General features: G+C 31.5%; 3 protein-coding genes and 2 non-coding genes across 5 annotated transcripts; 2 read left to right on the top strand and 3 right to left on the bottom strand.

Moving 5' to 3' along the window:
- Nucleotides 1-6550: 6550 nt before the first annotated feature.
- On the bottom strand, nucleotides 6551-15118 carry LOC112524376. The gene is made up of 2 exons (XM_025134167.1): nucleotides 15041-15118; nucleotides 6551-7029 (listed from the first exon to the last, which is right to left on the bottom strand). The coding sequence occupies exons 1-2, from the start codon at nucleotides 15116-15118 to the stop codon at nucleotides 6604-6606; spliced, it is 504 nt and encodes a 167-aa protein (XP_024989935.1). The 3' UTR covers nucleotides 6551-6603.
- On the bottom strand, nucleotides 9638-9710 carry TRNAK-CUU. The gene has a single exon. It is a non-coding gene; the product is annotated as a tRNA-Lys (tRNA).
- On the top strand, nucleotides 9929-10001 carry TRNAK-CUU. The gene has a single exon. It is a non-coding gene; the product is annotated as a tRNA-Lys (tRNA).
- A 1131-nt stretch (nucleotides 15119-16249) lies between the features above and the next one.
- LOC112524615 (endoplasmin homolog) lies at nucleotides 16250-21999 on the top strand. Its single transcript, XM_025134525.1, has 15 exons — nucleotides 16250-16439; nucleotides 17103-17223; nucleotides 17449-17602; nucleotides 17709-17789; nucleotides 17896-18007; nucleotides 18108-18234; nucleotides 18335-18473; nucleotides 19323-19440; nucleotides 19539-19732; nucleotides 19814-20029; nucleotides 20109-20274; nucleotides 20644-20785; nucleotides 20884-21034; nucleotides 21118-21522; nucleotides 21609-21999. Exons 1-15 carry the CDS (start codon nucleotides 16373-16375, stop codon nucleotides 21861-21863), a joined length of 2448 nt encoding a protein of 815 aa, XP_024990293.1. The 5' UTR covers nucleotides 16250-16372; the 3' UTR covers nucleotides 21864-21999.
- A 3593-nt stretch (nucleotides 22000-25592) lies between these two features.
- Nucleotides 25593-26234, bottom strand: LOC112525115 (chaperone protein dnaJ 11, chloroplastic-like). Its single transcript, XM_025135076.1, has one exon. It carries the CDS (start codon nucleotides 26190-26192, stop codon nucleotides 25776-25778), a length of 417 nt encoding a protein of 138 aa, XP_024990844.1. The 5' UTR covers nucleotides 26193-26234; the 3' UTR covers nucleotides 25593-25775.
- Between the last annotated feature and the right edge of the window lie 1069 nt (nucleotides 26235-27303).

The raw sequence follows: 27303 nt of genomic DNA, 5'->3' as shown, positions 1-27303 counted from the left end.
GATTCTTAATGACAAGCAAAGTAAGATATCATGGGTACATTACATAAGCTCATTCGTTATTTATCTAAAAGGCCATTTATCAAATTTTATTAGATGTCATTTACTTTAGTGGGTGAGTATGACAAATATTGAAAATTTATTTGATAAGAGACATAACAATACCGATACTCTTACCCGGTAAGTGAGGGAAAAGACTTTTACTTGATAAGATACATCTCGATTTTAATGTTTTTTTTTTGTCTCGGTTGATATTATAATACGGTTTTATGTGATTTTGAGAAAACAATAATGTTTTTATTTCTGAATAAAATATAAATATGAAGATATCATAAAAAATTGAAAAGAAAATATTGATATTAGTACGAAACTAACTATTTCGTTTTTTGTGTATTTCTTTAATTCATTTTTCTATTTAATAATATATTTTCTAGAAGGATAATAATTAAGTATTTTATTAGAACTCAATGATTATCCTAATTATATTTTAGATTTTGTATATTTAAAATGAGATATTTATCTTCTATTTGATTATGTTTATCTGTAATTAGTTACACAAATTCAAAAATGAAGCTTTAATAAGTTGTACTTATGCACAGTTTACTTATAATCTTGAATTTTAAGTAATATGAATAAGTAACCAGTACTTCATGCATAAAAATGGTTTTTAAGAGTTTTTGTTAAATGCTTTATAATATAGTATAGATAAACGAAGACAAACAAACGTAAACGAACAGACGGAAATAAATGTAAACGAACGTAAATGAACGAACAAGACCATGTTCATGTTCGTTCATTTAACTAAACGAACAAAAAAGTATGTTCATGTTTGTTCGTTTATTAAAAATAAACGAACTTCCTACCGAACGATTCATTAAACGTTCGATTCGTTTATAATTCTATTACATAATATTATTTGATAATGTAAAATAAATGATTATTTTTACCGATAAATGCTTATACGTCAAGTTTTTAATATTAATACATAAATCATTTTAATTTTAGTCCACTTATTTTTTAAATTTTAAGTTTAAACTTTTTTATATTTTTATGGTCAAAGTTTATTAAAGTCAACGACATAGGGCTGCCTTCAGCCAACAATTACGTTTCGTAATCAGTCAAAGTATTTACGACGTCGTTTTGTTGAAGAATACTTTGACTTCCTCCAGACATGTGGAGCCCACTCATCAGTCCTAAATGGGGTTTCCGACCGGAATAACTCAATATTTTTTAAAAAATTATATTTTTAACCCTTAAATTTAAAAACTTATAAAATTAACTATCAGTTACTTATTTAGCAAAAAGTGGTGTTAAATAGGACTTATATGCAAAAAAATTATGACATCGATATGATTCTTTTTCTGACCGACTTGACCATTAGTTAATTTTATTTTTTTAGAAAATTATATTTTTTACTAAAAAATTACATTTTTGTTTAAAAATTTATTCAACAAATATTTACGTTTAATTTAATTTTTTAAATAAATTATTAAACAAAAATCTAATATCTTTTAAAAAAATTCTAAAAAAATTAAATTTCTAAAAGAAAAAATTAAATTTAACTAATGGTCAAGTCGGTCAGAAGAAGAGTCACATCATGTCATAATTTTTTTTTGCACATAGGTCTCCATTAGCACCACTCTTTGCTAAATGAGTAACTGATGGTTAATTTTATAAACTTTTAAATTTAAGAGTTAAAAACGTAATTTAAAAAATATTGGGTTATTCTTGTAAGAAACCCTGGAAGTTGGAGTGTTACATATTCCCACAGATGGGTATGTCATGTTGTCCCCTTTCAGCCAAAAAAGACACCCCTACCCCTTATTTTTAATAAACACGTCTCTTTCCACAAACACGCCTCCTCTTCCAGACTTGTTCATAACCCTAGCCATTGTGTATCATGAGACACCCTGGCATCGTTGTCCTGATCAGTGACCATCTCCCTGGTTTGTTCCTTCGTTTGATCTCTTTGATTCCAAGTTCGAAGTTTGCATATACCAACAGAGGGTCGGGTTTTCTTTTCTCCAAGTTTGAAGCTTCCAGATTTCGTTTTCTCCAATCAAGGGTTAAGATTTTGTTTTCTCCAAGTTTGATGTTTGCTTATTTCTTCTCTGTTTATTGAGAATATATTGACCTAACTATGCGATGGATACATTTGATTTTTAATTAAGGTATCTCTGTAATATGTTTCGACTTCTCTTCTCTTCAATTTTTCTTTCATTTATCTCTTCTCTTTTTTCCAATTTCTCCTCCATTGGGGCTTCTATGTTTCGATTTCTCTTCCATTGATGTTGAAGTTTATCTTCGGATGATGATAAATGCACACCAAGTATTTGATGAATTGATGTCATATGTAAAATTCAACTAAACAAGGTATAATTCATACTCAAGGGTAAAATAGTCATATCATTCCCACCGTTGATTTAGAAAAATAAAATAAACAATAACACAATTTTATCCAGACAGACAAATTTATCCATTCAGGATTTGATAAAAAAAATAGGTAAACAACCTCTACCTCTTACTGGTGGAAAAATATTAAAGTAATAATTTCTCTCTCGATTTAAAGATTTCTCTAAATTTAGATATTTTTACAATCCCTGTCTTTTTCTCTATTTTAGCATACAATATGACATAATTATTGAAACAAAAAATTATTAAAATCCATATTTTCTTTACTTTAACATAATTGTTCGAGATTCTCTAAACCCTCTTGTAGATTAATAAGTTAGACCGATAGGCCGTATTCAAATATAAATTATAAAAAAATTAAAAAAAATCATTTATTAAACTGAGCATACTAAAAGATGATATTTACATCTAAAGCTCAATAAATATGAATATGATAGAAACCATCAAGTTATGGATGATCGATCAATTTACTGGGTCCAGTGATGAATGGGAGCCCATTTTGATCCCCGGCATAAATGTTGCGTCTTTATTTAAATGTAGAGATGTTATATTTATTATCTGTTTTATTTGGATCCAATCTTGTATGAAAATATAAATAATAAATCTTAAAATAAAGAAGAAATTAAAAAATATAAGTTTCTTTAGTAATATATAGAAATGTAAATAAGGGACTGTTTGACAGTTGCTGAATAGTTTGGTGCAAAATGGTTAAAAGACTCTTCGTTCTTGTAATATAGTGCAAAATGAAATATAATTGTTTGGTAATTGTTTTAACAATGAAATTAGGGTGCTGAATGGTTAAGGGAGACTCGTGATACAAAATCATTCAGAGAGTTTTAGAATTATTAAGAGACAAAACTTTTTTTACCAAACAAGATTCATCTTTTAATAATTCAGAATTTGTCTCTTAATAAAACTGTTAATAGATAAACAAACAACTTCTAACTTAACCTTTTATAAATTAATGACAGATAAAAGTTATTATCAATAAGAACAAGTTAAAAATTGGTGATGAAAGTTAGGTAAGAGAATATACCTATTTTTAATATTTAATATTATAATTTTTTTTTTATCATAATGTATAAACCGATTAGAAAACTACTTTATTTTGTATTTATTATTGTAGCATGATCTGGATTATGCAAGAAGAAAAATGTTCAAATAAAAACACCTTCATTTTATAAGAAATACAAGAATATTTTTTTTACTATAGACAATCACATGTGATACTATTATTTTATCACATATGATACACATGTGATACTAAATCAGAGACGCGGACGATTTTCGATGCAATATTGGTTGCGGGTCAAGTCGCCCTTACACCACTAAGCCCCCTCACAGATATAATCACATGTGATAAGGGTGTTGTTGATATGATACTATAATTCATCAAAACTATCACAAGTGATGTTAAATCATAGACGCAAACAACATTTGCCACGACTTAAGTCGTAGAACACGTCGTCCACACATTACAGGGTCCCCTCACGCGTATTATCACATATGATAAGGGTGTTATCGCATTATCGTAAAATGAAATTGTTCTCATTTGAACCTCCACCTATGCAAGAATACCATAATTTTAGAGGATGTTATTTATACATTTCCTCATCCACATACCCTATAAGAGGGAGCTGGAATGAGAAATTTTAGCCACCTCAAGGTTATATTTGACCTTTTATACGGGCTTTATTATATGTTTCGTAGATATTTATTAAAACTAAACTTGTTTTTACTAAACATTAGAAACAAACCAAAAACATATTCATCTAATACAACGTGATATATCTTGATTTTAACGTTGAGAATTTGAATTCTCATATTGGTTAATGTTTTATTATATTACTAGGTTGGACCCGTGTATTACACGGGTTAATGACACAAGGATTCGGAATTCTATTGTTAGACTGGAAAATAACTCTGGAGTTAACTCTGAATAAAAGGAATTCAGAGTTGTCTTCTAAGTCTAGAAAGTATCTACGAGCATAACTCTAAGTCATAAGAATTTTGATTTCTTATAACTCAGAAACGTAACTCTGAAGAGGAGTTTAGAGTTGTATTTTAAGTCTGGGAATAAACTATATAACTAAGTTTGGAACAAAACAATTCAGAGTTATGTTGTAAGTCTGAGAACTAACCAATATCTGATGACTTTATGTTGATGATTTGTATCACTAATGTCATTTAAGTGTAATGTGATTAAATTGTTGACCAATGTAATCATGATAAATATTAAACAGGTAAGGCAGGTGCGGAGTGCACACTTATTTGAGTTTATTTTGATTTAGGGACGAAACCCCTAACAGAGGGTTTGGGGGAAGCGCCCCCGGGTGGCGGGATCCAAGGGGCAGATCCCCTAGCTGGGGTCGAGCTGCCAAGTCAGCTTGGAATTTTTTTCCCGGGTAATATTGGTTTGTGAAAAATGCTTCAAAAATGCGAATTTGAAATTTTAAACCCGGTTTTGATGACCAGTCCAGAGTTAAATTCAAACGTGAATTTTTCCAGAGTTATGTTGTAAGTCTGGGGGCCGTAAATGAAAATTGTGTTTTAGGCGGGAAAAATCAACAACCATCGCACAGAAACGTGACACGTGTCCCCAAAGTTACTTATATATTAGTCTTATAGATATGTTTTAATTTTATTTTATGGTTTTATATAATTTTGTAAAGCATGAAAGTATTTGATTGATTATTGACATTACGGATTATTTTGTTGTATTAATATAGACTAAATTAAGCGTCCAACATTGTATTTCAATTTGTTTTGTCGGTTGATTATGATTAATTTTATAAATTAAAACATGAAACTTGAGAGAGAGAGAGAAAATGTGTGTATGCAATGATAACTTTGTAAAAAAAAATTATAACATATAAAGATATCAACATAAGTATAATCCTAATTAAATTAAACGATCAAGTTTTTGAATTCTTTTAAAAATAAATAATATTTTACATTTATACACAATTTAATTATATCAGAAAGAAGGTAGAATAAATCAATTAAATATATATAAAAAATCATTTAAATTAATCTACCAAATTTGTAATATTTCTTTTATTTTTTTACTTTAAAACCGATTTACCATTAGTAACTTTTTCTAATCTAATTGATTTTCGAGGATTCATGCATTTATATGTCTAAAAAAATCATATACCTAACCACTCAAAATCTTTTAAGTTTGTTGGATTTTTATAAAATTTTCATTTTTTTTTACTTTAAAATTGATTTATCAATATATACAGTTAGAGAAGTAAATAAATGATTTTAGCCCTTAATCAGATCAACATTTACGATTTTGAGTATGAAACACCGGATAATTTCTCGCATTTATATGCATAAAATACAGAGGTAGTTTTATGATTTTTACAAATAGGCGGTAAACGGGTTCATATGTGAACCCGTGTGATTCACATATTAACTATATGTTCATATATGAATCAATCAATTAGTTCATATACACGGGTTCACATATGATCTTGTTTGCTGTCTGTGAAAATTACGAAATCACCCCCTTTATTTTTCACATGGACGTAAATTTTGACCAATCAAAACTACAATTATTGACCATATGAAAGGTTGTGATCACGTTTTTACTTACAAATTACAAATACTTACCACTTCTTAGAATAACCTATACCTATACAGTTACTACTTGCTAGTAACATTTTTGCTTCAAAAGCAATATTTCTAATCAATATTGTTAATTTTAAAGATTTATTTATTTTAGAGAAAAAAAAAGTTCTAAAAACTTAAGATCGAAGAATTCCTTAGGTCTTTATACGACTTTTCCTTTTTAATAAAGTCAAAAAAAGATTAATACAAACCCTATTTACTCACCATCACAATTATTTATCGACATCCATAATTAAATGTGGAACTGTAACACATTTTTGAAAAATGGAAGAGGAGTTCACCCCAAACATGAAACAAGCAAATAACACATGGAAAACCAAAATTGATAATAATAATTAAACAAAAAAAAAGTCAAATAATTCTATTACAAAAATATTATTATTCTTTTTACAGCTGTAAAATATTATTTTGAGAGGTAAAAACGTATTAAAATTTGGTAAAAAAGGAAACGAAGATAATACAAGCACTTAATTTTAACATAAAAATTGTATTTTAAAGTTGAAAATTTATGTTTACATCCCTTCTCATTTTCTATTTTACATTATTTGGTCTTATTTCTCATTGGCCGTTGATTATTTGACGTTGTGGTAGCCTGAACCGGAGCTGCGACGCCGGAGACTTCACGGCGACACCATGCCAACAGATACCACCACGACACATCTCATGCTCCACCTCATCACCACCACGTGTCACCACGCCATACGTCGCAGCCTTACGAGATACATCCCACGTCAGGGTGCCCAGCAACAAAACCCCAACTGCCGCCGTCGATAGAATCAGCACCGATGTTCCGCCGTAGCTCCGCCCACTCACCTGTGCGTACCCCTTGATCGCCGCTATCACCGCCAAGTACAGCATCATCAAATTCCGAACCACCAAATCGGAAACCGCCATCACAATCAAAGAAATTGAAAGAGAGAAATCGATTTCGAGATTTGAATGTGAAGAAGAATCTTTAAATTGGAAATTGAGGGTGAAAAAAATCTGGAAGGTATTAAATGTGGAATGTTGGGTGGGTTGGGTTTTTCAGTCCCTTCACGCTTATCTACCACCATTTCTGGTTCAATTCGCTTCCAAAAGTAGAAGTTGTCAATTTCAAGATGAGGTATAAGATGTTTTGCATACTGTACAAGTGTCTGTTGCATGGATGTTTGAATTTGGAAACACTTTCCCTGGACAACGATTTTAATGTTTTGTAGATTATTAACAACTTTCACTTTGTACCACGTATTTTTTCTTATTGACAATTTTGATCCCTCAAGTAACTTTTAATTGGTTTTTTGGTGATTTTTTTTTAGTTGATTTCGAGGCAGTTCTCTCGGTTTTTTGTTGATGTTTCTTAAATTTTCTAATATCACGTTCTTATAGCAAACTTCAGACTTTAGCAAGTACATATTTCGTATATCAAATTATATTTACGAAAATTAGTTGAACGAGGGCATGAACCTGACTCGAGGCTTAATAGGTTCGCCTCTTCATGAATCATGACTATATATAGCTTGTACTTTCCCTTTGTTGGCATTGGTGATGGGTTCTTCTAAGATAAACATCACTATTGAACTAATAGGCTTCGTAGCTTTATGTTTCTACCTGTGAAACAACTGTAAACGTATCATGTAGAATAAAAATCACAATTATCAACGTGCCTTTTCATACTGAAACGTGTATTGAGAGTTATTTGTAGAACACAATGAAGAACACCAACTATGATGATCTCACACGATACAAATGATCTCATGTCGTTATACTTGTCCTAACTAAACCTGGGTTATCATTAATTTATGACCTCAATTGATATCTTAGCCTGTATTCCATATCATGTTTTATAAATCGCATGAGACTCACATGATGGTGTAACGATTCGTAAATTGACTTGAATAAATACCTACATGTATCATCCGTCTTTTGCTTTACAATTGATGTTACATATTTGTCGAGACATTCTTATATTTTTGATGAAAATCATAATAACTATAATAAATTTGTTTTTATAAGTTTTTAATGTTTAACGATTGTGATTATTTGTAGTGAATTATAAAAGTTTTGGGTGATGGAACAGTAGATATGTGTCCAATTTTAGAACATTAAAGAGTAAGGGAGTTAATATAAAATTATTGTAGCATGTGTGAATAGGAGTGACAACACGATAGATATGTGAGATTTAGTCCCTCGTATTTCTTCTTGCCTTCAAATTCAATTCATGTTGTCCTTGTGTTTTATTTCCTATTTCTTCTCTTTTTTCGGTTCTTGCTTACTCGCCTCATATTTATCTCAAAACGACCTAGTTTTAGTTTAATGACTTTCTAACGTGTATCTCTATATAATTTACAATTGTAAATACCATGATATTTTTAAACTAATCAAATAGGAAAATATCGAAAAAAAACCCAAGAAAATGCATGTAGTTCTTCATTCTATTATTAGAAAATTACTATACATGTAATATAATATATGTGTTTTATATTAATCAAGGGACTGTTTGGCAGTTACTGAATGGTTAAGTAGTCAGAGTAATTAAGAGACTCTCATGATATAGTGCAAAATGAAATATAATTGTTTAGTAATTGTTTACAATGAAATTAGGGTACTGAATGATTAAGGGATACTATGATATAACATCATTCAGAGGGTTTTGTAACCATTAAGAGACATTTTTTTTTTTTGACAAACAATATTCATCTCTTAACGATTCAGATACTCCCTCTTAATAAAATTATTAATAGGTAAACAAATAACTCCAAAGTACTTAAATTATTTAAAAAAACGATATATTAAGTAAGTAAAATAGTAGCTCAATAGCTTTAAAACCAACATAACGATAGAAATTATTAATACCTCACAACTAATTTAAGATTTCTCATTCTATATAGACGTGAAATGCATTGTCACAGTCAAAAAACTCGTTAACTTCTGTCAAACTCATTGATATTTTAATTGTTAAGGGACGCATTAGATAAATCCAAATGGTGATCTTTTCAAAAAAAATTAACATTGCTCTTTTTAAGAGAACTTAAAATAAAAATCCAAATGGTGGTGCATGATTGGTTTAAGTTTGACTCCAAATGTCAAAAGTACCAGGAGGTCACACGTTCAAATCTAAGGAGAAATAAAAATACTCTTGTGACCACGGAGGTTCAATTGCGGTGACTCTGAGCTATCTGCAAAGCAGGTGGTTGTCCTGCGATTAGTCGGCTCACATAACGAGTTGGATATCCAGGTTAATAAAAAAAATTATATTTTTAAAACAAATTAGATGTTTATTTAAGACAAACATTATATTTTTAAATCAAATGAGTTGGGTTCCCATAAAAAGAATAGTTAAGTTAAGATAAAAAAACGTAAAAAAATATCTTCACCCTTTTATACACATTAATATAAGATGCGGTTCAATCACGTATCTACAAATGTTATATTTTTAAACCAAATAAGTTGGATTCCGAAAAGAAAAAAACAGTTAAGTTAAGATAAAAACGTAAGAATTTTTTTTTTCACTCTTTTATACACATTAGTATATGCGGTTCCATCCCGTATTTAACGCGACTCTTGAAACAAAATACTTTCAACATAAAAGTTGTAAAAAGAACTTATATATCGCCCACCGTGGGGCTCGAACCCACGACCACAAGGTTAAGAGCCTTGCGCTCTACCAACTGAGCTAGACGGGCTTGTTGTTTCTACTCAAACTAGCTCGTTAATATTATGATTGTCAAGCGACCCAAATTTCGTGGGTTCAGGTGTTATTCAGTATTAAAATTTAGTTCGTATTATAAAAATAGATTACTCTAATGAATACAAAATAACACCTGAACGCACAAACTTTGGGTCGGTTCACAATCATAATTGTTTCTAAATATTAAAAGAGTTCTTTGAATTGAAACAAGAAGCCCGTCTAGCTCAGTTGGTAGAGCGCAAGGCTCTTAACCTTGTGGTCGTGGGTTCGAGCCCCACGGTGGGCGATCATTTTTTCCTTTTTATTTGATATTGATGTAATTTGCTGTTGTATTTCTCCTATAGTAGGATTTGTTATAAAAGACTATTTAAAATTCGATTTTTTAAGTAATTCAAAAAAAATAAAAATTAATACACTTGAAAATTGTTATTGGTCAATTAAATACACTTAAAAAACACGTTTTTTTCAAGAATTATGAGCGTTTATGAGTTGGTATCTTCCCCCATATAGCATATGACTCATATATATTGAATAGAGATTAAATGGGACACTTAAAAACACGTTTTATTATAATTTTGTAATTGGTTTTCAATCAAAATACACTTAAAAAGTTATAAATACAATAAAAATACATTTTTTTTTGAAGAAATCGGGGTGGTTAGCCTTGTTTTTTGACGAAAACCGTAACCGACGGTACCAAACCCGTCTCAGACCACGAATTGGGCTTGGTATATGGTTTGGGGCTTTGGGCTCACAGATCCAATGGGCTTACTTATTTGAGATAAAACTTATACATATATAGTTGATGTAGAATGTAGATTATAGAATCATCCAAAAAGTTATAGTTTTCCTTGTTCTTCATTTTCGTTGACTATGGGTGTATGATTTGATTTGTCAGATTCAAACTTTTATATAAATACTTGAATAGGTAGACGATCAATTCAGTTCGTGAGAGGACTTATTTATGTTAAGACACTGGAGATTGCATGCCTTAATCCGATCTCATTGAACATTGGAAGTTACTAAATTTGTTAAGTTATGGGCCATTTATCGAACGTTTACCCGGGTAAGCGCTTACCAAGTCACATTACCCTACCGGATGAATATGGTAAGGATCAAGAATCTTATCCTATAAAAACGAGACAATGACCAACAGTCTTACCCGGTAAATGAGGGCGACGACTCTTACCACCGTAAGCGCTTACCGGGTAAATTGTTGCATACGATGTCGTTTTGGTGGACTAAAATCTTATCAGGTAAATAAATAATATTTTTAAATTTCACGCGTAAACACTTACCGGGTATGTGTTTGGTAAACGACTCCTTACTAACCTGCTTAATCGATTTTGTTGTTCTTGGATAAACATATTGTTATCACGAAATATGGATACACACTAGTTGTGAACTTGCTTAATGCATCTGAATTATGAAGCTGAACACTTAAGCCTTTAATGTTGCTTTGCTTTTTACATCGTTCCTTTGGGATTTTATTTTTATGATATTGCGTGGTTTTGAATTGTAAAAACGGACTAATATATAGCTTTAAGGTTAATATAATCGGTTAGGAGAGACGTTGGTTATTGTTTTTGTAGTGTATTATGTGGTATTAGTAGGGATCAATATTTGTCATGCATTTGAATTTGAACGTGTTTATCAATTAGTTAACAGTTAGTTTTATAAAGTATAGACATGGAGTTTTTAGAAGTTGTGCATGTTTTAGTAAGTTGTATACTTGTATTTAAAGAGATTTTAACAATACAATTTATATTATATCTAATATGGTAAATATAATAACCTATTTTTTAAATAGCGTGAGACGTGAGGCGATGGTGATGTCAAGCCTTGTGCCTCATAAGCCATGGCGAGACCATGACATTGTTCAAGGTGTAACTTATGCCAGCAAATTTTTATGTCATGTATGAGTTGTAAATCATGCACGTATATTTTATACTGTTATTCAATGAATAAATTGTATTGCTAAAAACTAAAAAGTATAATATTGGAAGGTAAAAAAGATCAAATAACACCTTATCGAAACTCTACATATTAATGTGGCGTCATAGATAAACCTTAAGCCACGACGTATCATGACGGATGCCATCAAAAATTATTTTAAACACTGTATTAAAGTATAGTTGAATTTGTTGTTTGTTTTCCTGCAAATTTATAGACCATTAACACAAGTTCTATCACTATCAATTTTTGTGAGAGTGAGGTTGTTAAGAACCCTCTAGCTCGAGAATAGGGGCATAGTAGGCGTGGGAATGGGGTCGGGATGGGGCGGGGACCTCAATCCCCATTCCTCATCCCGACCCCATTCCCCATTCCCGATTACTTATCTTTATCTCTGTCCCCTTCTCCATCCCCACCGGGGAATATAATCACATCCTCATCCCCATCCCCAACGGGGAAACGATGTTTTTTTGTCCGTTTATGTAAGTTATTTTAAATTAAATATATGAGAAACCATACATGTTTATATCCAAAACGTTTTCAATAAACCTAAAACCAAAATGTATTTATTCTAATACAAAAAAACCTAAACATCATATAAGAACTAATAATCTAAAAAAAATACAATTTAATCCAAAAAAACCTTAAAGTCACATGTACCAAAAGATATTGAGTAATATAAAATCATATCGAGTAATATATAAAACTTATCAAGTAATTGTATTTTGACTTGACATCCAAAATATTACATATTAACATTCAAAAAATAACAATTTTAGATTATAAAACTAGTTAGAAAATAGGAAATTATAAATTACCTCTTTAGTTGAGATAATATATATATATATATATATATATATATACACATATATATATAATTTATTAATTAATATATACTAGTTGTGTACCCGCGCAATGCGGCAGGAGCCATAAATTTTAACGATTTTGAAGTTCCGTTGATTTTATAAGATAAGATTTAACGATGATATATGTTACACTTGGTCTTGACATATTAATATAATTTAAATAAATAAGAGTTACGATTCTAATTACAGACTATCGATGAAAAAAATTGTATGACAGTTTAAAATTCAATATATTTAAAATBCAACATATTTAAACGACTCCACAAATGTGTTCGATTTACACTAAGAGCAAAGAACCAAGAAACTTGAGTTTTAAGATAAACACTAAAAACCAATAAAGAAAACTACAAATTTGACAGATCATAAGCCATGAAAAGACAAAAAAAAGTTGGGTTTTATAATGAAATTTCAATTGCTTACCCTATTTCTTGTCAAGAAACTCAGATTAAGGTTGAATTAATATATGTATATATATATATATATATATATATATATATATATATATATATTTCAAAAAAACCAAGAACATATTAATTCAAAACATATTATACATTGCAATTTGGACAGTCTAACCCCAAAATATATAGTATATATAAATAAATAACTATAAAAGTATAAATCGTAAATATTAAAAATATTTTTTCACAGTATATATAATATATAATAATATAATTAAGTCAAAAACTATTCAATATTGGACTCATTTCGAAGGTATTAACGAGACGATTATAATGGTGTAACTTGTTNCTCATTTCGAAGGTATTAACGAGACGATTATAATGGTGTAACTTGTTAAAATAAAAATGTATTTTTTAAACATGTTTTAATTGATATACGATTATGTATGTTAATTTGATAAAGGTTTAAAATGAAACATTTAAAAGTAAATGACGTAAAATAAATAAATTAATTAATTATAGGGGTATAAAGTGTAAATTTAAAATTATAATTATAAAAAAATTGGTTGTGAGAGGGTGAGTTAATGGGGTGAGTGTATATGAGGAGAGGAAAGGGTGAAAAAGTGACTTAATGGTAGTATAAAGGGTATTTTGGTTCTTTAATATTTTAAGACTTTTGTTAAATTTGATTAATAAGATAGTATAGATAATGCGTACGGGGCGGGGAGTACCATACCCGTCTTCATCCCCATCCTCATCCCCAGTTTGAGACAAATGGGGATCCCCGTCCCCATCCCCGATTTAGCGGGGAATCACTATCCCCGACCGAGGCGGGTGGACCGTGTTCCCCGACGGTCGGGGTTCAACCCCATGCATAGGGCACAGGCACGAACACCTACTTAATTTATGAGGGTGGAATTTTTTTTAACGTTTCTTTCAATTATGATCGATAAAAGAGTAAGATTTTATTCATGATATATCAAGTAAAAAACAAATAAAATAAACGTTTCTTAACTTGAAATAGGCATGGATCATCATAGGCAATCTGATGTAGACTTTTGGAGTGGTGCATCGATCATTGACCAATATAATGTAATTTTTAAGTGACGAGCTTAGCTAAGATTTTGGAGATCCCAAGGTATATATCTAGTGTGGTTAAACTTGATGGCTCCACAAACAATAGACTTTGAGTAGTTGAGTTTGTTAACTCATTAAACTGTAAACCTAGAGTGATTGATCTTAATGAATATTATTTTGTAAGTGATTCTTATATAACATGGATATGTGGCTTATTTTTGTGTTATGTCACTATCAGTAGTAAATTGACGAAGATGTACGGTGCCCTTCTAAGGACGAGATTGGTTTAAATGAACGAATATACTTGTTAAATCTATGTTCTCGATTTTTGATGTCTTATGGTTTATTTTATAATTGTTTGAACTCACTAAACGTTAAACCTAACACTTTTATGAAATAACATGTACATCAAGATCTCAAGATAGCAGAGCCACTAATGTTTGAGTGGAGCGATGTTTGCCGGTAAAGGCACTTTTGAGACATCATCTTTCCAATTTTAAATCTAGAACTGATTTAGATTAGTAGGTTGTTATCTATCATTCATTTATTGATGTAAACTCTTTTACAATTCTCCATTGTTGGGTATTTTATTTAATTAAATATTTATTTCGTCTTATTCTATGGTTTATATTGTGTCATATTTTAGGGGTGTTATATGAAGAAACCACAAATATCGGGTGAATATTGTTATCAAAATTGATATCAAATTAAGATGATAAAATGATTGTTTTTTTTATATCAAAATTAAAGATAACAGATCGATTTTCCATTCAAAAACTCGGGGAAAATATGTTAATTTTTAATAAAAGATGGTTATAGGGGGTTGCTATTCACACTCTCTCTCCACTTATATACCACCTATTTCTTACCCCAACCTAACTCAATTACCCCCTTGTATGAGAGGATATGAATAGAATTCACCTGATTATAACCATTTTTCTAACCACATTTATTAGATTATCTCAATCTAACGATTTAGATTAATTATTTATTTATTTTTAGGTCATACAACACAAAGACCACAACCATACCGAGACTATAACCATTCCTTGTTGGACACCATCTTCAGTTTCCCTTGCAACCTCCAAGTGTGAAATTAGGTGATCCATCTATCCAGGGCCAACCTTGGCTATAGTCCCAAGGGGCGACAACTCAGGGCAACAAATAGCCATAGGGCTCATTTCTTGAAACCCCTTTAAACATAGTTAGGTTCATTTTGGCCTAATCATTGTGTGTACAACCCAAGGGACTAAGGGCATATGGCATCGGCATCTCTCTCGCTCTCGTCATCTTAGGTGATGTATTTTATACTTTGTTACACGGGGTTTTGGTTAATGCCCCCCCTCCCCTCATTGCATCATTTTTGTTATATTTAATAAAAATCGGAATGAGAATGAGCCGCCTAGATTGACTAGGTTCCAAACGTCTTCAAATAGTTTATTATTTTTCTATACACATGTTAACTGTTAAGGGATTTTTTTTTACCTTTTGCCATAGGCATCCGAAATCTCAGTACTGGCTCTGCATCTACTTTTAGGTCATCAAAGATCCTTACTTGAATTAATAAGGAGTTGTGATTATTGGGACATGTATAGAATGACGAAAGAGTACAAACAAAGATGATGTTTGCATAGAGCTGTTATAATCCCTCAATGGACGTGGGACAGATGGATTGTCAAAAGCTCTTGATGGTCGAAAATGGATGCCAATGATGGCCGCCAGCAAGGGATGGTTGTGGACTTGTAATTTTTTGCTCTACATATAATTAATATAATATACTTTTATATAAAAAAAAATTCATACGATTAGTCACACATAATACCCAACTTATATGTCATGCAATTCATCATCAAATTTTTTAATTAATATCAAGAGTTATGTTTTATATTTTTAATATATGGTTTAACCTGAAATAATATAAGAAAAAGAAAAGGAAATTCTATTTGAAAATGGATGGATTCAGAAGATTGGGCGTTGGGTGTTTCCGCGTGTTACAAAAGACCCTCCCGTTCTAAACCCAATCACAAGTCGTTCAAGTCTTCTCCTGGATGGAGACTTCCAGAAAGAATGCCCCTTTCTCTCCACGTCGTATGAGGCAGCTTCCACCAATCAAACACTGCCACCTAATGCTAGCCTACAAAATCAGCCGTTAGATCTTCCACCGTGGCATCACCAACCCTCATCACGCCCTTCATTCTTCGTGGCTCCCCCCCTTCTCTCTCTCTCTCTCTCTCACACACACTCCCTTACTCTTCACTCATTCCACAGTATATAAGATTGCCGAACCAATCGAAGAGCATTTCAAAACCAAATCTCACATTAAACCCACCCAAAGGACTCAGCATAGATCGAGAGAGATCGCAATGAGGAAGTGGACTCTTCCTTCCATCTTGTTTCTGCTATGTCTCCTGTTTCTTCTTCCAGATCAAGGTATGTTTTACTTTACCATTTAATTATGAATGCATCTCTAGATTCACCTAGTTTGTTTGTGGGAGAATATGAGGAACTCATTTGATTTTGTGTTCGTCCGATTTCGACGTCTTTATGAGAAAGTAGAAGCTTTTTAGTTACAAGTGTATTGTGAAAGTAGTCAAGTTTTTTTCCTTCTGTAAATTCTAATTCAAATTATTGATCTATGTTAGGCGTATATTTGTTTGTAAATCGACATATTGCGTTTATCTGTTTCTAAATTGCAAGCGTTTATGCGGATCACAGCGTTTTGTGATGTTTGAACTATCTACTGAATTTTAAAAGGGCTTAATGGCGTATGTTGTAGCTTAAGGGATATTTCTCTCTTAGATTGATGCTTAGAATGCCTACTTTAAAGAATAAAGAACTATGAATATCTAATATAATGAGGGTTTACCATAGTTATCTGAGGGATAGTACTATTTATGGAAGCTATTTCACAGCTAAGTTTCGAATTAAATTAAAGAAAAAACGAAATTTAGCTAAAAAGATATCAAGTAAGCTATAGAAAGCCCATTCGTTTGCTGTCCTTTTTGAGAGAGTTTTGAGGATATGAAGGAGCTAAAGATGATCAGTTTGCTCTCCTGAATGTGGTTTAATAACGTTCTTGTCTGTGATTTGTAGGTCGAAAGTTACATGCGAATGCAGAGGCCGATTCTGATGAATTGGTAGATCCACCCAAGATTGAAGATAAGCTTGGTGCTGTTCCACATGGTCTATCCACTGATTCCGATGTTGCCAAGAGGTTTGCTAAACCTTTCTCTGCATGACATCTGACATACCTAAATTCATTTATGTAGTGTTTGAAAGCATGATATCTGACCATTGAGGCATTGACTGTAAAAGACAACTGAAATTGAATTTAGCTAGGGATTGATGCTCTTGAATATAGAATCCAACTTTCATTTTATATAAAGAACACATGTCTTTACTATTAATTATTTTAAGGGCTCTCATTTTTATGGTTCAGGGAAGCTGAGTCAATGTCCAGGAAAAGCCTCCGTAGTAATGCGGAGAAGTTTGAGTTTCAGGCTGAAGTATCTCGCCTTATGGACATCATTATCAACTCTCTTTACAGCAACAAGGACATTTTCTTGAGAGAACTAATCTCCAATGCATCTGATGTAAGTTACTATCCTTGGGTTCCTATTTTCTGGAGCCTGATTTGGAACACATATAACTATATAAGTGTTACTTTAAATTCTTATTTTTGCTTCTTTACAATTTCAGGCCCTGGACAAAATTAGATTCCTTTCTCTCACTGATAAGGAGGTACTAGGTGAAGGTGATGATACCAAGCTTGAGATCCAGGTCTGTCTGTCCTACATTTATTCTTTGTTTTTGCTTCATTTTATGCTTTCTCTTAAAGTTCTGAAATCTAACAAACTTTGCAATCTGGTACTGTAATGACTTGCAGATTAAGTTGGACAAAGAAAACAAAATTCTTTCCATTCGTGATAGAGGTGTAGGTATGACAAAGGAGGATCTGATTAAGAACTTGGGAACAATTGCCAAGTCTGGAACTTCAGGTATTGTGTTTGAGCAGAGTCTGGGAGTTGGCTGAAGAGCATTACTTTTTGTTGGATAAATTATTTAACCATGGTTTTTGTTGTTTGTTCTTGTATATAGCTTTTGTGGAGAAAATGCAGACAAGTGGTGATCTTAACCTTATTGGTCAATTTGGTGTTGGATTTTATTCTGTATATCTTGTTGCCGATTATGTGGAAGTGATCAGCAAACACAACGAAGACAAACAGTATGGCTTTTGGGTTTTGTGCTATTATAAGTGCATTGCAGGAATCTATTTTAGCTTTACTAAATACTAATTAGCTTGAATGAACTTGTTAACTTTTTAGGTATGTGTGGGAGTCGAAGGCTGATGGGGCATTTGCTATTTCTGAAGATACATATAATGAGCCACTAGGTCGTGGAACTGAAATAAGATTGCACCTTAGGGAAGAAGCCGGTGAATACCTGGAGGAGTCAAAACTGAAGGTAATTTGATGATATGCGTATTGTGGAAGTACTTCATTTCTTTTACCTTATTGGTTTTGGTTAGCATCCCGTAGTTTTGAAAAACTATCAAATACTCTAGAACTCAAGTGGATTAGTACACACGGTTCTCATAGTGCACATTGTTGATTAAGACAAGTATGATAAGATTTCTAAGACTTGGCCTTCTTGGAAACTATTAAGAAACTTCTTACTATATGTCATGAATGTTTGCTTTGATATAAATTGAAAAACAGATAATTACCGGTACACTATTTGGTTGTTTTATCACCATGAGGATCTGGGACAGTGCTTAATGTTGATGCTTATAGCCTGATGACTAGAGTCACGTCAGTAATAGGAGGCTAAACACTACTGAACTAGTTTGGCCTACCAGGAAGCTAACTCAACAGTGGATTGCTATCTAGTTACATGACCATGGTTTTAGATAGATCAATGGTGGTAAACCCTAGTTACAGGACCATGGTTTTAGATAGATCAATGGTGGTAAACCACTGAAATGAGAGAACATTTATGTGAATTTTGGCTCTTACTGGCACTGAGAGATCTGTAGTTGCAAATTGTTTTCAAGTCCTTCTTGTGAGACATGTCTATTAATGCTGGGCATGTTTAATATACTAGTAGTGTTGTTGATGGTCCTCTTGTCCTGGTATATGAATAATGAAAAAAAGTTTACTTTTCTGTTATACAATATATATCTTGCTTTGGCGCTGTGCTTTCTGTTGTAAATAGTTACATCCTTCCATAGTTGTTGAAGTAATATCAATGAACTCAATTTCTTGTCTTAACAAATTTACTAAGTGGTGCCTTTCAATGTATATTTTTTTACAGGATTTGGTGAAGAAGTATTCTGAATTTATCAACTTCCCCATATATCTCTGGGCCAGCAAAGAAGTTGATGTTGAGGTGCCTGCAGATGAAGATGAATCCAGCGATGATGAAGAAAAACGTATGTGGGAAAGTCTTGTTGAATTTCTGATGTCTGTTTGGTTATATAGCATTCATAACTTCATCTTATCTAATCAATGGCTTGAATGATTTGAGCAGCCGAATCCACAGAGGAGGAGAAGGAAGATGAAGATACCGACAAAGAGGAAGATGAACAAAAACCAAAGACCAAAACTATCAAGGAAACAACTTATGAATGGGAGCGTTTGAACGATGTTAAAGCTATATGGTTGAGGAGTCCAAGGGAGGTGACTGAGGAAGAATACACAAAATTCTATCACTCTCTTGCCAAGGTGAATCCTTGAATCTTGTACTTGAATGTCAATTTCTCTTTGCTGTTTGTTCTAACTGTAGCTGTTCTTTCTATGTGACAGGATTTCGGTGATGAGAAGCCAATGGCATGGAGTCACTTTAACGCTGAAGGTGATGTCGAGTTCAAGGCTGTTATGTTTGTGCCTCCCAAGGCTCCTCATGATCTATATGAGAGTTACTACAATGCCAACAAATCTAACCTCAAACTGTATGTTAGAAGAGTCTTCATTTCAGACGAATTTGATGAGCTATTGCCAAAGTATCTAATGTTCTTGCTGGTAATGTGTTTAGCCATAAAAAAGCAATACATCAGAATTTGTCTTTAGATACGGTTGCTAACAGCTCTTGTTTCATCAGGGTCTTGTTGATTCTGACACATTACCACTTAATGTATCTCGAGAAATGCTTCAACAACACAGCAGCTTGAAAACAATAAAGAAGAAACTTATCCGAAAGGCCCTGGACATGATCCGCAAACTTGCTGAGGAGGACCCTGATGAATCTCATGACAAAGACAAGAAAGGTACATGAGCTACTACATCTTAGGCATTTGTTACTCTCACTTCCAATTGCAACAGTTCCTATTTTGGGATGCCACATTCGTTGCATTTAGCTTTGCAATTCTAAGCTGAAATTATTAATTTCTCCTCGTCCTCAGACATAAACTACACATTCTTACCATGTTGGTTCAGGCCCGGGAAAATGTTTTTGCAATGGAAGTTTAAAATTTTGACTAGGTCAAGGATTGCAATTTCATGGATTGAGGAAGTACTAATCACACCTATATGAAAATCTTGTGTATTTGCTTCAACTTTAGCAGCTAACAGTTCAAATCTTGTTCCATTTTGCTATATTTCTTGATTTTGATATTTAATTTACCCTATGGTTTCAGAGGTAGAAGAATCAAAGGAGAATGATGAGAAGAGAGGCCAATATACCAAGTTCTGGAATGAATTTGGGAAGTCAATAAAACTTGGTATAATTGAGGATGCAGCAAATAGGAACCGTTTGGCGAAACTTCTTAGATTTGAGACGTAACCTTCTCACTCTATCTACCTGGATTATGCAATTTCTTTTTATATAGATTATTGTAAGAAAGCCTGATTTGTTTTCAATTTTATTAATGCTACAGCACCAAGTCAGATGGCAAACTAACATCACTTGAGCAATACATCTCAAGAATGAAATCTGGACAAAAGGATATCTTCTACATCACAGGCAGCAGCAAGGAACAACTTGAGAAATCCCCATTCCTTGAGAGGCTTAAAAAGAAAAATTTTGAGGTAAAAGTTTCGTCCATCTTAAAATCTAATCCCATTTCATTTCTACAATAGCGAAATTTGAAAGTGTGGTTTGCTTTTTGCAGGTGATTCTTTTCACAGATCCTGTGGATGAGTACCTGATGCAGTACTTGATGGATTTTGAAGATAAGAAATTCCAAAATGTGTCCAAGGAAGGTCTGAAACTAGGCAAGGATTCTAAAGACAAAGAAGTCAAGGAATCATTCAAAGAATTGACCAAGTGGTGGAAGGATACTCTTGCAAGTGAAAACGTTGATGATGTGAAGATCAGCAACCGTTTGGCTGACACCCCTTGTGTAGTTGTGACATCTAAGTATGGATGGAGTGCTAACATGGAAAGGATCATGCAATCTCAAACACTGTCTGATGCCAGCAAACAGGCATACATGCGTGGTAAAAGAGTACTTGAGATCAACGCAAGACATCCAATCATAAAGGAGCTTCGGGAGAGAGTTGTAAAGGATCCTGAGGTAAAATCAAAATTATCCATCCACCTATTATCCCATATAATAAAAATACTTGAACAACGTAAACTTAAATGGTTTTGATTTGATAGGACACAAGTGTAAAGACAACAGCCCAACTTATGTACCAAACGGCATTGATGGAGAGTGGATTTATGTTAAGCGACCCCAAGGACTTTGCGTCACGTATATATGACTCAGTGAAGACAAGTCTAAGCATCAGTCCTGATGCAGCAGTGGAGGAGGAGGATGAAGTGGAAGAGGCAGAGGTGGAGAGCAGCCCAAAGGAGGAGGAGGAGAAGACTGATTCCATAGAAGAAGAGTCTGATGTTAAGGATGAGTTGTAGGTGTTTGTTCCTGTTTGGCATTTAAGTTTGAAGTTAGTTTTGTAGTAACAGAAATTTTGTCTGTTTGGGATTATTAGTTCCGTACTTTCTGCGGGTGTTTAATTAATGCAGGATATGATAGTGTCTTCTGGTGTTTGTTCCTGGTGTTACTAATTTTTATGGGAAAACAAATGTTACTAATTTTCATAAACTTAATCGTTGAAAATATGAAAATTCGTTGAGGTTTGTCGACTAATAAAACCGGTTAATATGGTTATGGTTATGGTTATGGTTATGGTTATGGTTATGGATATTTTCTAATAAATAAATACTTACACTTATAAAAAGTAATTATAAAAAGTAATCAATGTACCATTTCCTTCTTGATGTGTCGTTTATGATCTCAAACTATATAATTCCTACTACATGCAACTGTCCTTAACATTTCTACTCTAAAATGACTTGCATCTAATGTGCCATACTTTATAAGGGACATGCATGATCTTTCTGACATGTAACAAGAAGTTTTCTTTTAATCAGTTTTCATATACTCTACTTGATAGCCATTTGATGTTGCGTAGTTGGTCAAGTATTACTTTAATTGACCAGGATTCTCATACCTTTGTATGGGGGCTAGAGATGGTTGGGGACGATGAAGATGGCACCGAGGGCAACATCAACGGGGGTAAGGGCAACAACAATGGGGGTTGCGATAAGGAGAAACGTAAATATTTAGATTTTTCACAATTTGACCAACATATATGTTTCGGTTTTTTACTTTAAAAGCCATTCTTTTATTAACCTAGATATTCAACCTGTCATGCGAGTCGATTAATCTCAAGGGCGACCACCTATTTTGCCGGTAACTCGGAGTCACAATATTTGAACCTCCGTAGCCACAAGGGGATTTTTATTCCTCATTGTGTTTGAACTTGGGACCTCCAGACACTTATGACATTTGGAGTCTAAGCTCAAACCAATCAAACATCACACTTGTGGTTTTAAAAGCCATTTTTACCACCATAACCCTTTTTTCAATCATTTTAAGGTCTAGAATTTTTCTGTTCAATAAGTATAGGAATTTATTTGTTTTAAAAAGTGTTCAAACAATTGTAAGTTATTTGGTTTAGATAGACTTTTCCCTACTTTGAAAACCATTTTTACCACCATAGCCAATTATCGGACATTTGTAGGGTTAAAACTAAAAAGAGACCACTTTGTTGGATTTCAATAATCGTAAGAATTTATTTGTTAAAAAAATGTTCATTGATTTAATCACTCAAAATATAAAAATTAGTCAGATTTTCCCCAAAATTTTCCCTTTTAATAAAATTCAAAGTGGTATTTATGACGAGAAATGTTCCATTCATTTCAAAAGTAGTGTCAATCACTAACAATACCATACTCGATAGTCCTTTATCTGAGACCACTTTTGAAGGAAAAAAAAGAAGCCAAAATGACCTAAAAAATTTCGTGTTATACATAATGCTGCCTACGAATTTACTATACATTTAAAACCCAAATCTCTCTCTAGCTACCTGTAAGGGGTAATGTTTTGATCTTATGAAGAGTAAAAAAAACCAAATGGGATATAACACTATTCATTTACGATTCTTTTTGTTAAAAAAATTGGTATAAAATTTATACTTAAAAATATTCACTTAGATGTAAAATTCTGTATTTGTTAAATTAGCATTTGCACAACAAATTACACAACTTGTATGCAAAAACCTGAAATTGACAATTAAAGATGCTATTAAAATCTTGTGCTAAAAAATAAACACCACATATAACGTGGTCCCTTTGGTTGTTTTATAATAATTATTAGTTGTCGGTTATGAATATATGATTTTTTGTTACGAGTAAAATAAAGTTATTTTAGAAAATAGATATAATTAACTTTTTTAATTATAAATAATATCGAATTATCTCGGCAAATAAACGTTTCTAAAACAAGTTTATTTCATTCAAAAGTCATTAAAACTTGTTTTTATGAATAGAATTAAAACGTGTATATCTTCTAAAAACTTGTATTTTCTAAATAAATTATAAGGGTATTTACGTAATACAGCGAGATACATCTTGATTTTTATATTTTATTTTATTCTTTATCTCAGTTGATGTTATAATATGGTTTTATGTGATTTTGAAAAAAACGATGATGTTTTTATTTTTTAATAAAACATAAATTTGAAGATATATCATAAAATTTTGACAAAAATATATCAATATGAGTATCAAATTAACGATTTAAAATTCCTCATTATTTGTGTAATTTTTAATTTAATTTTTTTTATTATAATTTAATTTATGTTCAATAACGAAGTAATTTATATTTGGTTTAATAATATAATTTTCTTATAAACATAATAATTAATTATTTGGTTAGAACTCGATAATTATTCTAATTATATTTTAGAATTTTTATATTTTAAAATAAGATGTTTATCCTCTATTTGATTATGTTTATCCGCAGTTAATTACACGAATTCAAACATGAAGCTTTAATAAGTTGTAGTTGTGCATAATTTACTTGTAATCTTGAAATTTTAAGTAATATGCATCAATATACATTACTTCATACATAAAAAATGGTTTTTAAAAGTTTTTTTATCAAATGTTTTATAATATAATATAGGTTACGAGAAAAATCAAGTTTAATATCTTATGTATCTACATATATCTCAATAAATAAAAAGTAACATTAACTCACAAATTTAATCATCAAAGAAGGGTAAAATGGAAATTTACGCTTATGTCATTAACCTCATCATCTTAAAACATGTAATTTTCTTAAAATATCATCACCAACGTTAACTGAGTGATACATTTTTATTAACTAGAAGAGTACTCATGTAATGCATCAAGACACATTTTCATTTCAATGTTTCGTTTTATTTTTTATCCATATTGATATAATACGATTTTATGTGGTTTTAAAAAAACGATAATGTTTCTATTTTTAAATAAAATATAAATTTAAAAATATCATATAAAATTTGCAAAAAATATCAATATTAGTATCAAATTAACTATTTAAAAGTCCTTGTTTGTTTATTTTTTAATTCAAAATTTTCATTATAATTTAATTTAACGTAACGAAGTAACTTAATTTAGGTTTAATAATATATATTTTTTATAAAAATAATAATTAAATATTCTGTTAAACTCAATAATTATTCTAATTATATTTTAGATTTTTTTATATTTTAAAATGAGATATTTATCATATATTTGATTATGTTTATTCACAGTTAGTTAGACGGATTCAAACATAGAGCTTCAATAAGTTGTACTTCTGCACAATTTACTTGTAATCTTGAATTTTAAGTAATATGCATCAATAAACAGTACTTTATGCATAAAAATGGTTTTTAAGAGTATTTATCAAATGTTTTATAATATAATATAAATAAACCGTAGATCTGAATGTTACTTGTGAATATTATTCGATAAGTTGTAAAAAAAAGCAAAAAATGGGTTTTGGATTTTTGAGATGGTAAGAAAAAAGAAGACTCTCCCCGTAAACACAAACAATATCTGCAGACAGAAAGAATGAAATAAAATAAACACGCCAACACAGTTTCACTTTTTTCCATCATGGATGTCAACAAAAAAAAAAATAGTCATTTAGTCAGGTGTACCATAGGAATCATAACAAAATATCCGATCATAATTAAGTTACCTAAAGTAAATCATTTTATTAAAATATATAATATTATTTTTAATTCCACATAAGTAATTATGTGGGTTAATTTGATGTAAAATTACATGAAAATACAATACTTAATAAAGATATTCAAGAATTACCAATTTACGATATAGTGGAATACAATGGCATTAAAATATAGCCAATTAATTTGCAAATCATTGGTTGTTGTAGACCTAATATTTTAGCTACGTATGTACACAGAGATACAATCTCCACCTGAACTACCAACACTGGTCGGTTTCCCATCTCCGGCCACTGTATCCGGTAACTCCCACCGACGACGAACTCATTTTGTGTCTCCCAAACAGACTACGATCATAATCGGCTCGTTTTCCTGGATCCGACAACGTGGCATAGGCCGAATGCACCTTCATGAACTCATCCGGTGACGAATCATGGTTTCGGACATCCGGATGCAAAACCCTCGCTAATTTCCGGTACGCCGCCTTGACCTCAACCGTATCGGCTCCGATTTGAATCCCGAGCACTTCGTATAACGATGAAGAAGTGGAAATGCTTGAAGATCTGAGTGTAGATGTGGCGGTGGCTGAAATCCGAGGCGTATGAAATCTGGTGGAGGTTTGATTGAGGGGGAAATTGGGGGAAGTGAAGAAGCAGGAGGAAGATGAAAACGCCATTTTTTTCTTTATGGATGATAATGAAGAAAATTGTGTGTGTGGAGTGGTGAGAAGAATTGGATAAGGGAATGGATTAAATAGAAAGAGAGAAATAGAGGAAGGACGTTGATTCGAGGTTATCCATTCATGGCGTCCACTCGTTCATGGGCCAGGATGTGAGTCGGCGAACAGTATCAATATCAACTCACACAAATAAATAAATTCTCCAAATATCAACTCACACAAATAAATAAATTCTCCAAATATCCACTCTTTACTTTCCCATTCCACCAATATCAATTCAACACAATAAATAATTTATATTTCTTAATAGAAAATTGTATTAAAATAAAACCAACTGATTTTTATTTTGGAAAATCAATTTTTAAAATTGTCATTTAAGGGTTTTTATTAAACTTTTTGTTTATTTAAGTGTTTGATTGACCTGTTAATGCTGACATCATCCATATTTTTTACCAACTAAAATATTTCACGTTATATTAAAAAAAAAATTAAAACTAATATTCCACGTCATATTTAAAATTGTAAAATAATTATAGAAAAATAATTAAAATTCGTCTTTTTTTTCAAAAATTATTGTAATAAAATCTATTTTTCATTCAAAATCTCGTTTGTAATTAAAAAAATCAGATATCAAATTGAAGATTTTTTCAAAAATGGACTTCTTTACTCACAATTTGATATCTGAATTTTTAAAAAAAAAAACGAGATTTGGACCGAAAAATAGATATTATTACAATATTTTTTGAAAAAAAAACGAATTTTAGTTATTTTTCTATTATTATTTTGCAATTTTAAATATGACGTGGAATATTAGTTTTAAAATAAAAAGTTAATATGACGTGTAATATCTTAGTTGGCAAAAGATTTGAATGATGTCAGCATTAACATGTCAACATGTCAACTAGACGCTTAAATAAACAAAAAGTTTGATAGAGACATATAAATGACAATTTTGAAAGTTGGTTCCTAAAAATAAGAATCAGGTGAAAGTTGGTTCCATTTTGGTGCAATTTTCTCATCTATTAAAATAAATGTTTATAATAAACTTTATTTTATTAATATTGTATGTAATGGTTATTTAAAATCATTATTTGATGTAGATGTTTTT

This window comes from Cynara cardunculus (genome assembly GCF_001531365.2).
Source record: "Cynara cardunculus var. scolymus isolate 2C chromosome LG 13, CcrdV1, whole genome shotgun sequence".
In the NCBI taxonomy this organism is placed as follows: Eukaryota; Viridiplantae; Streptophyta; class Magnoliopsida; order Asterales; family Asteraceae; genus Cynara; species Cynara cardunculus.
This window is presented reverse-complemented; position numbering and strand designations above follow the sequence as displayed.

Bases quoted from the DNA above. Each gene is read 5' to 3' on its own strand.
- LOC112524376 (XM_025134167.1), bottom strand. From the start codon at position 15,118: ATGGATCACCTAATTTCACACTTGGAGGTTGCAAGGGAAACTGAAGAT. The intron at 7,030-15,040 runs GTATGGTTGTGG...AATACCTTCCAG, and splicing joins AAGGAATGGTTATAGTCTCG to ATTTTTTTCACCCTCAATTT.
- LOC112524615 (XM_025134525.1), top strand. From the start codon at position 16,373: ATGAGGAAGTGGACTCTTCCTTCCATCTTGTTTCTGCTATGTCTCCTG. The intron at 16,440-17,102 runs GTATGTTTTACT...TGTGATTTGTAG, and splicing joins GTTTCTTCTTCCAGATCAAG to GTCGAAAGTTACATGCGAAT. The intron at 17,603-17,708 runs GTAAGTTACTAT...TTACAATTTCAG, and splicing joins TAATCTCCAATGCATCTGAT to GCCCTGGACAAAATTAGATT.
- LOC112525115 (XM_025135076.1), bottom strand. From the start codon at position 26,192: ATGGCGTTTTCATCTTCCTCCTGCTTCTTCACTTCCCCCAATTTCCCC.